At 41.1% G+C, this 17,368-nt stretch overlaps 1 protein-coding gene across 2 annotated transcripts; it reads left to right on the top strand.

Moving 5' to 3' along the window:
* Positions 1-689: 689 nt before the first annotated feature.
* Positions 690-15,223, top strand: NBR1 (NBR1 autophagy cargo receptor). 2 transcript variants are annotated; one of them, XM_065651174.1, is made up of 21 exons: positions 690-869; positions 3,036-3,098; positions 4,371-4,389; positions 4,757-4,779; positions 4,906-5,106; positions 5,659-5,733; positions 6,533-6,750; positions 7,827-7,991; positions 8,481-8,687; positions 9,025-9,184; positions 9,345-9,632; positions 9,781-9,933; positions 10,376-10,451; positions 10,913-11,023; positions 11,488-11,676; positions 11,798-11,932; positions 12,324-12,684; positions 12,979-13,073; positions 13,632-13,710; positions 14,445-14,550; positions 14,932-15,223. In XM_065651174.1, exons 1-21 carry the CDS (start codon positions 711-713, stop codon positions 15,100-15,102), a joined length of 3,054 nt encoding a protein of 1,017 aa, XP_065507246.1. In that variant the 5' UTR covers positions 690-710; the 3' UTR covers positions 15,103-15,223. The 2 variants fall into 2 exon arrangements, with proteins under 2 accessions (XP_065507246.1, XP_065507245.1); XM_065651173.1 differs by having other exon boundaries at positions 14,929-15,223.
* The last annotated feature ends 2,145 nt before the right edge of the window (positions 15,224-17,368 follow it).

Genomic DNA, 17,368 nt, shown 5'->3' with positions numbered 1-17,368 from the left:
GATGGTGACTCCAGCACTGCCCTGGGCAGCCTGTTCCAATGCCCCACAGCCCTTTGGGGAAGAAATTGTTCCCCAGATCCAACCTCAACCTCCCCTGGCGCAACTTCACGCGGCAGCGGCCGGGGAGCAGGGACGGGCCCTGCAGCGCGGCCTGTCAGCAGGCCGAGGCGAAGCGGCCCAGCACCCAGACTCTGGCCGCCCAACCCCGACCATCCCATCGCCACAGGGAGAACCGATGGCGCAGCCACCGGGACGCGGCCGAGGCCCGTCAGCCCGCCCAGCCCGGGGCCGCTCACCCGCCCTCAGAGCCGCCCTGTTGCGCCCATCGCATTTCGCGCCTTTCGATCACGCCGATACACAACGCACCAACCAGCCAATCCCATACCTCAACCACAGCACGCGGTCCGAGAGGCGCCCTTTTATTGGCTTCTGCCCGTCACGTGATACCCCCACGGCGGGGCGGTGCAGGGAAGAGCACGGCTGATTGGCTGCGCCGTATTGCGTCAGAGAGCGCAGGGGCTGGCGCGGTGCATAGTGGGAGCTGCGGCGTCAGCTGGCGCCGTACCCCTCCCCGGCTCTGTTTATTGTTGTGGCTCCGCGAGTCCTGGCCCCGCCCCCCGACCAACCAGAGCCGTGAGGAGGATGAGTGGCAGGCGGGGCGGCCAATAACACCGCGCGGAGGGCGCGGGGCTGGCCGCGGTCAGTCCGCCATGTTGTGCTCGTCGAGCTGTCTGACAGGGCTGCCCGGGGCTCCCGGGGAGCGCGGGATGGAGCCGCAGGTGAACCTCCGTGTCACCTGCCGGGGAGACACCCAGAGCTTCCTGGTGTCGGACTCGGCGCACACGACGTGGGCGGACGTGGAGGCCATGGTGAGCGCGGGGAGGGGGCTCGGGAGGCCCCGCCGCGGGGAGCCGTCCCCCTGAGGAACCGTCTCCGTGAGGCGCTGCGACTTTAAGCGCCTCTCCGAGGTCTTAGCAGCTTCTTTTTCGCCTTCTTAAGAAGTGTCACCCATTTCCCGGGCTGTTAGAAGCGGTGTTTTAGTCTCACTTTCTCTTTTAGCGTTGACAGTGACTTTAACTCTGTTATATACTTGGAGTAGTGTGAGAAGTAAGTTTTGGATAAAGCTCCCTACAGGTCTCATGTTTTAGTGTGTGAGCAGGTGGCCTTAGCTGTGTGCTTTGCTCTTCTCCTGAGTTACAGATATTTGCTTTTGACACTGCGTCCCTATAAAGTACAGTCTGCTCCTCTTATTTCCCATTTTTTTACTCATTCAAATGGTTTTAGTGAAGTAATACCTTGCAGTTGCTTATAGGGTGTTTTCCTGAAGAATTATCTTTGCTATCTGAAGTACTGAGTCACTAACATACAGTTTTGTTTTCTTGCTTCCTGGTGCCTTGTGTGTGTTAGTTTGGATACAGTTGGTTTTGTTAGTGGGCCATGCATACATAGTTACTTATGAAGGTTGGTATGTCATGCAGTTGGTATATTGAAGGGGTTTTGTGTGGTGGGTTTTTTTTGTTTGGTTGCTTATTTCAAAATCCTGTATTGGCTAAGGTTGAAATTGTGTAGTAAGGATTTCCTTGGTTATGATGATGGTGTGGTGATATATATATATATATTTTTAATAGCAATGGCTTGTGTTTGTTTGTTTGTTTTTCTTTTTTTAGCTTACTCTCAAATGCATCCTAAGAAGTCTTGCCAGTATTTACTTTCTCTCTTCCAGTTCTTTCTTTAGCTAGTTCAGGCTTAAAATACTTGGTGGCAAGTAGACCCAGCAGGAATGTCTGAAGTGGTCAGAGTCCTACTTGCATCAAAGCTGAAGCGGGTTGCTCTGTAAGCAGTGGTGTTGCCCTTCATCTTAAGTAGTCTGAGGGTGTGTTTGCTCAAGGTGTGGTGTTCTACTAAAATAATGTTTCTCTAAGGTAAGTACCACTGGGTGTCTCTGCACTGTGTTGTGTGAATTATTGTTTCAAGGTTGTATCAGTTAAACTGCATCTTTTCTGTGTTTTGGTATATTATTAAACATGTCTGGTGTTTATAAAGGATTACCCACTCTCTGGTTCTATCTTGAGTTTTAGGGGAGGAATCTGTGGTACTAGACAGTGTAGATACAGACTCTAGTTCCTCCTTGATAAGTCGAGTTGGTTCTCTTGCTGCACTCCCCAAATTAATTTGGAATATATCACTGAAGAACCTGCCTGTAGTACATCTGTTGCAGGACATGTGTAGCTACGTCACTGTGCTCTTGTGGTGCTAAGTCCCAGCCATCTGCTGTCATCTAAGGCCGCTGTTCTGGTTACAGCAGTTTTTCAGAGAGAGTTTCCATCAAGAAGAATACAGCTTGTGTAGGTAAACGATACAAAAATGCACATGAGCCTCAAAGGCTGTTATTCAACACAGGGAAACAATCACCTTCATTTATGGTTCATTTGATGCTGTTTGTTCTGCCCTGTTAATGCAAACTACAAAGTAGCCGCTCGGCTTTATTCTCCTACTTCTAACGTCTAGAATGGATTTATATGTTCAGATGTAAAGCGTGTCACCCAGCGAGTAGCAGAATGAGATACTGTGCTCTTTTTTAGCACTGGAATTAATCCTAGTTTTTCAAAACACAAACAAGTTTGTGCAAAAAAAGGCTGCTCACCTGTTTGAGCTGCTTTTTCATGTAAAAGTCGGCATTCAGTGATTATTGGCTTTAGCCTTTGTAGTGTTTACTGTGACTGAGTTCGTTAACCCTGAGCTAGTCCTTTTGTAATGGAAAGGCAATTATTATTTATTTTGGGGTAAACATTAACTAGGGAAGGTGAAACATAAAATAATTTTTTTTTTCTGTTCATTACAGAAAGTTAGTGAAGGTTGGAAGCAAATTGTTTAACTCCAGAAGAATGGATGTCATAAAAGAGTATTTATTTCAACTGAGAGACTGCAGGGAGGGGCAGAAGGGTTAAAACCCTTTTCCCTATTAATAATCATGATTAACGGAAAACACCTGCTGTGCCCTCTCATTGTGGTTTTGTGTTCTTTTTCCCTTACAGGTTAAGATTTCATTTGACCTGGACAACATTCAGATCAAATACATTGATGAAGATAACGATGAGGTAAAATACCACCCCAATTGCAACACGTCTACCAAAATATGAGCGATGTGAACCTTTCTGCCTCTTGATAATTTGTAGTGGGTCCTTTAGGAATGTCTGTTATGTAGATCAGAGATGATGTTTTTGCCCCTCTGATAAGAAGATATCTATTGGTCTTGTGGTTTCACTCTTAATGCAGCATGCTTATTTTAAAATATTTTTTAGAAGATACTGCCTTTATTTTCCCACCCTGTAAAAACAGCCAGTGGTTCTATGTGCTCTGAGAGAGGGATCTTTCTGTTGAGGGACTTCTTTATTTTACATTTCATCAGAATAAGGTCGCTGTAACTATATGTGTTTGTGGCCATGGTAAAGCCCTGTCGCTTCAATCTACGCTCCTTCCTCTGAAAAATGTAGGTCCCCTGCCATTAGCATATGTTTGCTTCCGTGAACTGGTGCTCTCAAATCCTCTGCTTGTTTTATGCAAATGCTGTAATCTCCAAGCAGATTACTGACTCCGAAAACACGTTGATTACTTCTAGTTGTCCTTGTTGAGTAACTTCCTGCTCGGCATAACCTCACGCACTAGTATTCTTTAGAGATTTGAAGTAGAATGTGGCTCTCAAACAGAGCATAACTCTCACAGACTGTGTCCCACTACTTGGTTTGTAGCTCTGCTAAACTGCAGAGATGTGGGTCTTTATTTTTACTTTTTTTTCCCCCTAAGGGGAAATGTCAAGATGCTTCCAGCAACATTTCAGGGAAAATCCTACCTTATTTTGCAGCCTATGTCTATATAAATATATAGATGCATATGTTAAAGATATTTTTCAAATCATACTAGATTAAATGTTGGTTCAGAATCATGCAATACTGTAGTGATTAAATAGTGTTAGTAACTTCTATGTGCACAATTGATAAATTAAAGAAAGAACAGTGAAGTGTTTCATGTTGAGCATTAAAAGCAGCTGGTTCCAACCTCTGTGTACTTGTGTTGCAAACCCAGTAGTATCAGCACCAGCTTGTTTCCAGTAGAGGAGACCACACTTGTTCTGGGTGCTCGTAGCTGCCAGAGGCTTTGCTAATTGTGCAGATCTAATAAAGAACATGGTCTGTGCGAGAACACCACAAGGGTGATTAATGATTAAATGTGGCAGCAATAACAAATTCAGGTGAAGGAACGGTATTTTAGAAACTCTGTTTAAAAGTACATTTATTCTGAAAGTGTGTTAACTTTAAGAGAATCACAAAAATGTATCGGTGGCTGTTACTCATGGTTATTTCTCTTTGCAGGTCTCTGTGAATAGCAAAGGTGAGCTGCTACTTTATTGAAGTGAAATCTGTAAAGACATCCCAACTGTTCATCTTTTTGGAGAAGCAATTGAGAATACTTGGGTTTTTTATTTTTATGTATGGGTGGGCATCAAATTCTTCTCAAAGGAAGGAGTTTTTGATCCAGTTGGGAATGACTAAATTAATGGGATGTTTAGTCTCTAGGCTGTGAAAACATGTTTGCTTGTTGCCATATATACAACTTCTTCCTTCAGTAGCACTATTTTAAAAGAATTTACAGCAGGTGTGGGAGACACTCCTTGATGGGAGAGTCCCTAAATGCTATGTGCTAAACTTACATCTGTGTTTGAGATGGAAAATTCACATTTCTTTCCCTTTTTCTTTAGAGGAATATGAAGAAGCTCTGAAGGTAAATGTTCTCTTGGACTTTTTTCTATATATTCATCCTTCTCCAATCTCTCCTGTGTTTTTACAGGATTTCGTATGTTGGTTCTAGGTGGAGTAAACATGGTGTATTTATGTACTGTTTATTTAGATTGCAGTTAAACAAGGAAATCTCCTCCAGATGAATGTGTATGAAGAAAACTCTTCTCTGAAAGGAGCTTCTTGTTCTTCACAACTACGTGAAAAAACTGTGACAGAAAAGTTGATGCTTAAAGATGAGAAGAAACCCCTTTTGCACTATTCCATGCTAGCTCGGGGGTTAGAGGAAGACTTAAAGGAGATGACAACTCAGGTAGGATGCAGAGCTAGGCTATATATGCATTAAAACAAAGTGGAATTCACTTTATAGACTGATTGTTGTCTTTACCCGTACATAAAAACTCTGAGGTCGGAAGTTGCTCTTCATTTTCAGCCACCAGCACCCATTGAAACTCACAAAATTGTTTGAATGTCTTCAAGAGGATATTTTGATGCTGCATTTAGAAATCCAGATTCTTTCATGTTGACCGTTTTTAAGTATTTTGATAAACAAAGGAGTTGGTTTCCTGAAGCCCCGATTGCCATCTAGTCGTAATTTCTGGTTGACTTGATTTCTTTGGCTTTGAGTGTAATTACACTCAAACACTAATAAGGGAGAAATATTTCAGGAAAATGTCAGTGGCTTTCTTGTGTTGCTTTTCTACTGTTTCTGAAGAACTTGATTTTTTTTTTTTTGTAAAGACACTTGAGGGGAGAGCTCTTTGAAAGTGGTTAACTTGTTGTATCAAGGGTGTTTTTTGCAGCTTTACATACTTAAGGTTTGTGACTCTTTTTTTTGTGGTGTGTTTTTTTTTTCCCCTCCCAGCAAAAGTTAAATCACACTAGAACAGGAAGAACAAATGAAAATCCTCCAGAATGGTTTACTAGCTACTTGGAAACAGTAAGTCTGTTTTCTTCTGAAGCTCATAGGAGCTTCTGGGCACTAATAATGAAAGAGGACGTGAAATATGGTGTTGCTGTTGAGACTCTTGCTTGACCAGTTCCAGCAGGGTAATACTTAGCATTTCCTGACATTTGAAGCATGGCATTTGATGACCTTGCTTTTCTTGATTGTTCAGTTTAAGAAAATACTTCCAGGAGGCCAATGAGTATAACCTATAGATTAATAAGATGTGGGTGTTGACTTGTTTTGAACAGCTAATAAACATCGATGAGATGCTAAGAATTAGATAGTGAGTTCTTGAAAAGATACAGTGGTACACCAGTATATACATGTATCTTTAAGCTTTCTATTTCTAGCATCTCTCTTCCTTTGCCACCTCTTTATGCAAACTAAAGCTAGGGGAACTTAATGGTTGTATTTCAAGCATCCCTGGGGGACAAAATCAGGACTTAATGATAGACTCCAGAGGGATTTTTTTTGAGAGTTGTGATAATTGTCTCAGAGATGAGTTTCCTTCCCTTTGTGCAAGGGTATGGAAGAACCTTAATATTGTAAATGTGCATATATGTCTTTTAATTTGCCTTGTCAAAACCTATGGGCTGGTGTTTTCTAAAATACAAATCCTCTTAGAGGAATATGATACTCGTTTAATTTTATCTGGCATGTGCTGGGGGGATGGGAAGCGGATTCTGAGCTGCTTTGTGGCTTATGGATTAGGAGACTCGGGACAGTGTAATTCAACTTCTGAACCTGCATAGGTGGATCTCACCATGGCTACTTCAATTTTATTTTCCAGTTCAGGGAACAAGTAGTTAAAGAAACTGTTGAGAAACTGGAACAGAAGCTGTATGAGAAGCTCGTTCAGCCCAATCAGCCTCCAGATTTTTCTGAGAGCTCGATTACAGCAGGACCTCCAACTTCAGAGAGCCAGTCAGGGACTGGCAACCAGTGTGACTGGCTGATCTCCTGCTGCAACTGCCAGGCCCGAATTGTTGGAGTTCGCTACCAGTGCAGGTAGAACATGACAAGAGATGGGAGTGAGGGAAACTGCACATGTAGAGCATGTAAAAAAGTCTGAGAAACTATCTTGGTGTTGTAGACTTCTAGATTTCTGGTCTGCGACATGCTGTACATCTCAGAACCTCTGGTTTGTGTCTCACAAACAGCTTATGTTCTCTGCTCTGGTGACGAGACCTTATCTGCAAAAGAGCGAGGTTAATGCTAGTTTGAGAAAACGTTCTCTCACTTTGTTTTAACAATTATTTTTATAATACTTGCTGTGTTCTCAGACACTCAGACACTTTTTAGCATGTGACCAGCAGTAATTGTAAAGGGAAATGTTTCATTCAGTTCAGTTAACTAAACAAAAAAGCAAAACTTGTAACCATCAGTCTGTAGTGGTCTTTTGTTTAGTTCTGACAGTCAATGTGACTGAGGCAGGTTGTGCTTTTTTGAATGATCTTGTTGTCAGTTTAATAATACGAAATAGGTTTTGATGAGTGTCAAAAGTAAGGTTTTTATTTGAATGAGGAATTGTAAAGGTATCTCAGGACTAGGCAGCAGCAGTGAATGGAATGCCAACAGGGGTTTTTCTTTGGATGTTTATTTTTCTTGCTGGCAGGAGTTGATTTTTTTTTTTTTTTTTTTACACCAGTCCTTGTTCCTGCAGGAGCAATCTGCTTTGCACCCCTGAATACTTCAGTTAAATTATCCTCTGTATTTTCCTAAGTATGATGATGTTTCTGGCATTGGATTTCAGTATAATGCGTTATCCTTTATAGCAACAATTGTTAGTCACTTGTGCTAAAGGAAGCATGAGTGTTTTTCACTGTGTATTCAAAAAGGAAGTGAGAACTGTGGTGCAGTTTTGCCAAGAAGGCAAATACTGATCTAGATAATCCAGCTGGCTCCAAATATTGATTTATAAGTGAGAGAAGCAGTTTCTGTTTCATTTAGGTGCTGCTTACAATGGTAGTACGATCCAGAGTTGTTTCTCTGCAGAAATACAAGGATTAATTATCCTTTGGTGTCTGTTTCTAATGTGTTAATGCTTTGCCTGTTGATAGCTGTCCTGGTTTTCTACTTTGCAGCCTTTGTCCAGCCTACAATATCTGTGAACAGTGTGAAGCAGGAACATACGCACATGATCCTAATCATGTCTTATTGAAGCTGCGAAGACCTGTACTGTGTGTTGCTGAAAATTACAGCCTTGCAGAGTTTTCACCTCGCCTCCCTGCTACTCTGGAGCAAGTTAGGTAAATGGTGACACCTGGCAGTATAAGATTATTCTGATAACAAAGTGGAAATGCATGTATTGGGGTTGACGTTCACCTTTTATTCTAGATTTAGGGATAACAAGAAATGGAAATGGTACTCAAACTTTATTACATGCAGATAAAAATAGCTATGTACTTAGAAATGGCCTAAGTCATGAATCTTGGAGCATTTTTAATAACCAATTAAAAAAGACAAGATTTAGTGTCATATGTGGGTAGAAAACATTGAGAGCTTGCTTTTTCATTGGGCGTACACTAATCTGCCTTTAAGTTTGCTCTTTCAGTGAGGCCATACAAAATTTCTTCACAAGCAACTATGAAGATGTTCTTTTAAAGATCGTCTGGTATGCAGTTTAGAAGCATGAGACATTTCCTGAGGCATTCCCTTTGGGACTAAGATTGTGTTGGCTAAAGCTAAATCCTAATCAATTTAATTTATTGTAACTAGGTGGCTTATTCTCTCTGCAGGCTCCAGAAACAGATGGACAAAAGATTTCTGAAGGCAGAAAAGCAAAGATTACGAGCAGAGAAGAAACAGCGGAAGGCAGAGGTCCGAGAGCTCAAAAAGCAGCTAAAATTGCACAGGAAAATTCATCTCTGGAACTCTGTCCACGTATTGGAAACTAGTGGCTCACCTACCCTGAAATCTGAGAGTCTCCAACCAAATACCTTCCTGTAAGAGATGTTGGTAACTGATAAATAGATAAATCAAGTGAAGAAGAGCAAACTTCTCTCTGTTAAACCTTAGTTCTGTAATTATAATAATACTCTCCCACATAAGCAAATCTTGTTTTGACTGATTTTTTTTTCTAAAGGAAAGGAAAGCGAACTGCTGTGTGGTGTTTAGACTTAAGATGAAAACAGTAGCTAAAGTTTTGAAACATTTCTAGAGATAATAAACCAAACTAAATGGACTGCTATATTTTTAGCCAGTGAAATAGCAGCTGAATTACTTCCTTAGTTTTGGTCTGTTTTTTGCATGTATTTTTGTTTCCTCCCCCCCGAATTCCAGGACTCCTACTCAACCCTTCCAAGCAATTGTCCCAACACTAAGTGCAGTATTTGTGGATGAGAATTTGCCAGATGGGACTCACTTGCAACCAGGGACCAAGTTTATCAAACACTGGCGAATGAAAAATACTGGCAATGTGGAATGGAGCTCAGACACAAAGGTATCTTCCCTTTGCTATTACTTTTACACACTGAAATTGTTCTGGAAGATAATATTTGCATGTATTAGGAATCGAGAGAGAATTTATTAAGGTTTTACCACCCACGGTTAGCAGAGAAGCTTGTAAAGTTAACTTCTGCTTTTTCTGCTGTGTATTTCAGCTGAAACTTATGTGGGGCAATCTGACCTTGGCATCTTCTGAAAAAAAAGATGTGTTAGTGCCATCTCTTCCAGCGGGACAAGTAGGAACTGTTTCAGTGGAGTTTGTAGCTCCTAATATAGAAGGAACTTACACATCTCACTGGAGACTGTCGCACAGAGGGGAGCAGTTTGGGCCCAGGATCTGGTGCAGTATTGTTGTGGATCCCTCCCCAGCTCCTGACTCTTTTGAAAGTAATTGGAAGGATTCTGACTCCTCTCAGAAGGATAAAGCTTCCAGCACCAAAGAGGCAAGTAACTTGTGGTATTTGAGGCGGTTCTGAATTGTTAGATCATGTCCTTTTGGTTTATAAACAATATTCAGGCTTTACATTTCATGTAATTGTTTTATTTGCTGTGTGCCTAAGGGGCTTCTGGGACATTGTTTTGCTTTTGCAGGATGCTTCCTTAAAGACAGAAGCAGGTGCTCAGTTGATGGGTGAAACCACGGAACAGGCTGAAATACCTCTGCCAACTGTTCCTTTAAAGATCAAAAACCTGCCAAGCGAAAGAGAATTTTATATCCCATCTGTTGATCTCCTCACAGCACAGGTAAGGTGCTAAAATTCAGGTGGAGATAAACTGGTTTTGTGTACATAAACATCCATAAGAATAAGAAGCTTCTGGGCTCTAAAATAGCCACTATATTTTCAGGAAGAGTATGCTGAGTTTTATACAGCAGAAATATTTTATTGAGTTAGTATCGGGGACTGTCACTATATGTGCAGGACAGACTAAGATTCTCAATAAAGAGTCACAGGGTTGGATTATTCTCTGGCCCCTAAAAAGGGAGTACTTAGCTTTGCTGCTTGCTGCCCTAATTTGTGTACCATAATCTGTGATGTGGATATAAGTTATGGGAAAACCGACCTCTGAGTAACTAACAAAGAGGAGTACACTTATTTGTAAGTTAATAGGATCTGATGCTGGGAAGTACAGCATAATATTCTGTTTTGGGGTTTGCAGATTCAAACTGTCATGTTTCTTTCTGTAGGATTTGCTGTCCTTTGAGCTGCTGGACATCAATATTGTGCAGGAATTGGAGCGGGTGCCACACAATACTCCTGTTGGTATGGTTCTTATGTTCTGTGTGCTGTCATGGGCATTCCAAGCTAACCGTTTATCCAAAGAAAAGCTGAACTTATTTGTGCAAAAAGCTTATTTGCTCTTCAGGGTAGAGTGTCATCCCAGCTCTCCTGTCTCTTTTTAATTCTTGCTGCAGTCTTAGAGGAAATATTTGATAGCACTTTGTATCCTTTGTATTTTCCAGTCCTGGCTTCTTTTCAGCTTCATGTCCCCAAGACCATAAGATTCCAGACGTTGAAGGCTGCAGTTTTCATTGCCCAACCAGTGCCAGTGTAGTGCAAAGCTGGTTGTTTCTTTCACCAAAATACCTTGTAAGATAACTGGGTTTCTTCAGTCTTGGGAGAATATCCCTTAAAATGGGAGAACTTCTCAAAAAGTTGGCTTCTGGAGGAAGAAAGCTTCCTGTTCCTTTAGTGTCATATATCTTTGCTCCTTCGTTTTTCAGACATGACTCCGTGCATGTCCCCTCTGCCACATGATGGCCCCTGGCTGGAGAAGCCTGGCTTAGGTCAGATACAGGAGGAGAACGAGAGGAGTGGATTTAAACCAGTCCCTGGTAAGTTGTATTTGCAGGGAGCGTGGGGGTGAGGGAAGGAGGATATTGTTGCTTCTGTGCGGTCTTGATGTCTAAAAAGAATTCTAACTCCTCTCCTTTCAGTGGAAAAACAATTGTTTTGCTTGTAAACCTGTAGTCACTGCTTTTTGATTGTTGAAGTTAGACCCTAATATATGTAGAATTCAGAAATACGAATGTTTCTCTTGATTTGTCTGACTACTAGAATCGTTGAGAGAATTAACAATTTGCTCTTTATAGACTGGATTATACTCAGACACTCCAGGTGTGGCCCTCATGCTTCTCAATCACTTTCACATTCAACTTGAACTGAATTCCAAACTCTTTCAATTTTTAAAAAGAATTAACACAGTCAACGTTAGCCTTGGCTAGCCTAAAAAATTCTTCTTACACTTACATTTCCTCGTGGCAGTGTTCAAATAATCTGTTATGCTTCCCTTTCAAAGGAATGACGGAAACCTGCTTTCCTGCAGATCCTTCTGCAGTGAAAGGGAAAACTGAACATCCATTAAACCAGGAGGAAGGCGAAGAAGATATGAGTGGGACTCAGTTTGTCTGTGAAACTGTCATTCGCTCTTTAACCCTGGATGCCGCACCTGACCATAAGCCCCCACAAAAAAAGAAAACCCTCCAGAGTAAGTACTGGCTCTAGCTGGTGTCTGGTTTTACTTTTTTACAGTGAGACATTGGCCACAAATTACCCTGCACTGCAGGTGATGACACTGCTTTAATTGTTTTTCCTGATTGTTTTATTAGACTCTCTACAAACATTGCAAGACACCTTCAGTTGCAACATGCTAAGTGAAGAATCTCCTCAGATGAAAACTGATTCTGCTTCTAAAAAGGAAGGAAAGATGCATCAGTCAGAGGCAACGCCAGAAAATGCTTGCGGTAAGTAAAATAGGTTTGAGTTTAAGGTAAAGCTGTAATAAGAGCTACCAAAAAATGTGTAAAACTTGAAGTAGCTTGAAGTCAGTGCTTTGAACTTCCTGATGCGTGTAATTGGGAGCTGAAAACTACTGTTGAAGTTCTCAGCGATCTCTTATTCCTGTTCTAAATATTAATATCAACAATATATTTGCATAGGCTTAACAGTAAGATCTATTATTCTTTTGTGCTATACCTCTACCCTCAACAGTCAAAATGATACCATTAACAGCAGCAGCAAAAGTTTACGTTGTTTTGGAATTCTTGCCTTTTTTATTCAGTAAAATCCTGTCTTCGTTGTTATCCATAGAAAATGGACAGTTGTTAACACTTTTTTTTTTTTTTGTCCTGTTAGGGAACATTCCGCTGTCTGAGAGCGCAAACCGCTCTAGTGATACTGGCAATTCTGACGAAGAGGAAGATGATGATAAAGATGATGTTCAAAGTCAAGGCTCCTCTGCTTCTTCAGAGGATTATATCATTATTCTCCCCGAGTGCTTTGACACCAGTCGCCCTTTGGGGGAGTCTTTGTATAGTTCAGCTCTTTCTCAGCCCAGTTTGGAAAAGACAGGAGAACCTGAAACAGGAGCAGAGGATCCAGAAGGAATGCGCCAGCCGCAGATCTGCAGCGTCAGTGAGATTTTGACAGCTTCCCAAACGCTGGCTGTAGTACCCCTGACCCCAGAGGTTGTGGACACCTCACCCCAGGCACAAAGGTAATGCCTCTTGCACAAGAACAAAATGGTGACGTGTGTTGCTCTAGAGCCCGCAGGGTCTTGTGCTTAAGTTCAGTGTCTGAACAGAAATTGTTGCAGCAAGAGTTTTATCACTTACTGGTGTGAGCATTCTAAATCCTCAACTTTTTATAAAGCCTGTGCTTGATGAGTGTGAGAGAGGTAAAGAAGGGAGAATGTGAAGCTTTTTCTTTCGTTTGTCTGACCTGGACTTACCTACGTGTGTACACATAGAATGAATCTAGTAAAAGTCTTTTTTTTGCCTTATGTTCTCAGGAATCTTGCATCTCTTCAGAACGATATCTTCCAAGAACCAAACATACCGCTGTCAGAGAACATCTCTTCCACTCCTCAGAATCAAATAAGAGAAGGTATTGACAGTATTTAACAAAGGGCACGTCCACATTTGTCGCCTATTCCTTATGCCTAGTATTGAATTTGATGTCTTGTTGTTCTTGAGTAGAGCAGAAATCTACCAAGTAATGGGTTTTTTTTGAGTGTTGAAATTTTACATTATAGAGGATTTGAATAAAGAAATAATTGGCTTTGCAGATCAGCTAAGAGCATCTATTCATTAGAAGTGGTAGGAGGGTACTCGGGAGTATTTGTAGACATCTGGAAAATTGCCTTGCTCTGGAATTAATGAGCTTTGTAGTTAATCTGTGTTTACAGTCACTGGGAGTTCAGACAGCAGTTCGTATTGTGTTAAAGTAAATTCAACACTGACTGATCAGCCAAATTACTTCTGAAATTCTTTTCATTGTTTTGACTGCAGTCAGAACCCTGTATACCCAGTTTGTCTGGATAACTAAACTTGAAAGTATTAATTTTGGACTGAATGCCACTCCGTTCCATTTATGTACATGTTGCATCTCCTCAGCTTCTCATGAACTGGAGATTTTGATATGATTTTTTTCTTCCTGTTCCAGAACCCAGTGGTGAAGATAGTCATGGACCAGGAGCTTCTGGATTTCCAACTAGTAAACAGAATTGCCCAGAATACCCAAGGTAATGAAGCTGTGACTTCGCAAATACTATTTTAAAGTAAGAACTGCTAAATTAGGCACCTAGGAAACAATACTGGCTTGCATATTTCATGTGGTCAATACCGTGGTAGAAAGGCCTCCCTTAAAGGAAACATGCTGAATTATATAATGCTATATTTTCATAAGATTTCTACTTTGACACAAATATGGAGGATGCAGAATTGGCAAACAAAAGGGTATGAAGAGCTCAAGCAGACTCTTAAAATGTTATGGGGTTTTTTTCCTGGAAAATGTCAGGATTCCTAAAATAGGGATTTTGTGAGCTTGCTACAAAATTAAGCATCTTAAGATACTGAGAACTGGAGGAATGAGACAAAAGATTGAGCAGAATATTAAGTGACTTAAGAACTGGTGGAAAACAAATGGAAGTTACTCTGGCCTGAATGGATGTGTCACAGTGCGCAGCTTTCATATAGAGATTTGTTCTTCTGAGTGAGAATACTTAATTCTTTACAAAAGTGACCATGTTATGGAAAACAAACTAGTGTAATTTAGCATAAAACCACATTTTAATATATTAAGAAAGAAGGAATGGATAGCTCAGTTCCCAAAGAGCAATGATTCCTTTGGATTGTAGGTTGTTCTCTCCAACAAGAACTAAGTCTCAGTTGACACATCAACAAAGACAGATTCCCTTTCTAGGGAAACGAAGACTTGGCTTTGCTGACCCTGAAGTAATTCCTGACTACTTTGCAGGTACCCTCAAGGAAGCAGCATCGCAGGAGAAATAGTTAAAGGAGCTTTGTCTGTTGCTGCTTCTGCCTACAAAGCATTATTTGCTGGACCACCCATTCTGGAACAGGTAAATGTCACTCCTGAACGCTGTGGGAGTTTCATAGAATGCCAGCCTTATATAGATTTATTATTTAATAAATGTTATTGATATTCTGTGTAGGAATTCATGCAACAGTAAAACGTTAAATTTGATGGCATCCCTTTGAAATATGCTGCTCCCCCAGCAGATGGGGAAATCCCTACCATGGGGATGGAATTACATCTCCTATAGCGTCGTGTAAGAGTAGTAATTCCCCTTTGTAAGTGAACAGTAGAGGTGAATATCAACAGCTTAACTGTGAACGAAAAGGGCCTCTGTGCCTTAATTATATCCCAGTGTAATGTAGGTTGCTTCAAACGGCAAAAATAAATTGTCTTCATTGCTTATCTTCTCTTTTATTTCCAGCAGCCTGCAGCTCCCGAGGAGCACACTGCTGCTCTCCTGTCCAGCCTGTGTGAAATGGGATTCTGTGACAGGCACTTAAACCTGCGACTGCTCAAGAAGCACAACAATAATATGGTGCAAGTGGTAACCGAATTGCTTCAGATCAGTAATGGCGACCGGTACAGCCGATACTGAACCTTCCTGGTGGAAGGAGGAATCCTCTGCATGGAGTAAACTCTCATTAAACACTGCAACAGTAGCAGGCTGCTCCTCAGCCGCTTTCTGTTTGGAGGTGTGACTAAAACTTTGGCTTTTCTTTGGGCTTTTGACTCGTTTTTTTTTCTCATGGAAATGTCAAACAGTGCTCGTCACAGCATCTTATGAATTGGAGACCAGAATTTCAGCTGTTATTTGGACCTCATAGTTAAATGAGTAGCCTTTAGGTCTCTAACTTCATACTGAGTCCTTTTATCAGGGAATCCTGTAGAATTACTTCAAACTTCCACCAGGATGAGAACTTCTCCTTTTATTGTGTGTTTGTTTTTTCTTTCTTTTTTTTAGGCAGCTGGAGACTTGTTTTGTTGACTTTTAACAAGCTTTGGAATAGGAACCAATGTAAAATGCTGCTGTAAAATGTAGTATTGCCTGATTTACAAGAGAGACCCACAACTCACAAGTTGTTTCTTCTGACAGGATTTAGTAATTGATTTGTCCAATGCATGGTAGCCACGTAACAAATTTAAACCTTACAAACCATTCTTAGAAGAAGGAAGTTGCTCAGACACAAAAGCCGTCGTGAACCACCAAACAGTTTTCGAAAAGTCTGGAGGTAAAACTGCTGTTAAACTGATGAATAGCGGGAAAGTTGTGGTTTCTTGTAGCAGAATGAAGCAGGAAAGTGAATTTACCAGCAGCGATTGAACCACCTCTAGCAATATTGGTGCAAAACATCTTTAACAGGAAAATATAGCTTACATACAATATTTTGTTAAAAATGGAGTGTAGGGGTAGGAGAGGCCTTTCTAAGAATCTTTACGGATTCTTTGTAAAAATGTTAAAAGTTCAACTGATATTTTTTTTTTTCAGTATAGTGGAAACCTGTTCTGTTGATACCACAGAGAAGAATTGAAGAATGTGTACAAACCTAGACCTGAACTGAAGTAAAATTCTGGTACTGTTTAGGAATAGGAAGAGTGGTTGAGGTAGAGATTGTGTGACTTTATGGTTGGAAAAATGTTAACTTAAGCAGTTTTAAGCATAGAATCTCCTGTGGTGGTTCTGGCTGCTCCCGTGTTTCCATAGACACATCTGTAGGAATCATTTTTCTCAGAAAATTCTGCTTTAGGTGCCCATATTGAATTTGGAAATCTTAGAATTCCCTTCTAAAATGTGCTGAGAGAGACTTGATTCTGAAGAATTACACAAAATGCTGCTGTGCAGTGATGAATCCATCGGTAGCTTTGCAGAGCGTGGTCCCTCGGAAGGTGACAGCAGCGTTGGCGACTTTTTTACTTTCAAGCAAACTTCTTTCCTTGCTGCAGTGAAAAACCATTGATCTTAAAATATTTTATTACTGCTGCTTCCAAACTAGGATGTTGCTGTTGTCACTGTGTAGCTGAAGCAGTAGCAGTATTGTGACTGAGCAGGTGATCAGTAATAGTAATTTTTTAAAAAACTACATAAATGCCCTTAGAGATAAGATACCATTAAAATAATTGAAGAGAAAAAAAATGTATCATACCAGTTTTGTTCTAAACCTATTTTTATAGATTGTGGAAGATATACTCTTAAATGTTTATTTTGAAATACAGTAGAACTATTTTGCAATGTTTCCCATCTCTCTGTACACCAGTACAACTGTGCTGTGGACCAGCTAAAGATCTCTCTGTAACTTGAAAGTACTTTGTTTCTTTTTTCCCCTCACTGTTTTGAGAACCTTTTGGCTTCTGCCTCCTGTAGGAAGAGGAAAGGGCGTGGATGAAGTGGTGTTATCTGCTTTGCTCTGCAATGCCTAGCAGGACACACGTTCTTTCTGTGTGTGTGTTCGTACTTAGAATGTTAACGTGTTCTATAAATTAACAAAACACTAAACCGTTTGAGGAGGAACACTTCATCGCGGATTGAAATGTGAAGTGTGCGGTGTGTGTTTTTCCGTAGGTTACTTTTTACTAAGGTTTAGATAATGTACGCTCAGGCTTCCGATCTGTTTCCATTGGCTTTGTATATTTTGTTAATGGCCGCATGGTGTAATTTATAATATATTCTAGAGCGCAGCTGTGACTCTGTATCTGATTTAGGGTGAGCACTTTAATGGCACCTGGCATGAGGAGGAGGCACCTTTTGCTCCCTCGTCACATAAAATAAAGCTCTTGATCTCCTGCTTGTCCCTCGGGTTGTCCCTCGGGATCTTGTCATGCTCGGTGGCAGTGGCTCCGCCCCAGCCGGCCGTGTCACCCCCTGG

Source organism: Caloenas nicobarica, chromosome 24, assembly GCF_036013445.1.
Source record: "Caloenas nicobarica isolate bCalNic1 chromosome 24, bCalNic1.hap1, whole genome shotgun sequence".
Classification (NCBI taxonomy): domain Eukaryota; kingdom Metazoa; phylum Chordata; class Aves; order Columbiformes; family Columbidae; genus Caloenas; species Caloenas nicobarica.
The sequence above is the reverse complement of the archived record's forward strand: the minus strand, read 5'-3'. Positions and strand labels throughout refer to the sequence as shown.

Bases quoted from the DNA above. Each gene is read 5' to 3' on its own strand.
- NBR1 (XM_065651173.1), top strand. From the start codon at position 711: ATGTTGTGCTCGTCGAGCTGTCTGACAGGGCTGCCCGGGGCTCCCGGG. The intron at 870-3,035 runs GTGAGCGCGGGG...TTTCCCTTACAG, and splicing joins GGGCGGACGTGGAGGCCATG to GTTAAGATTTCATTTGACCT. The intron at 6,751-7,826 runs GTAGAACATGAC...TCTACTTTGCAG, and splicing joins GGAGTTCGCTACCAGTGCAG to CCTTTGTCCAGCCTACAATA.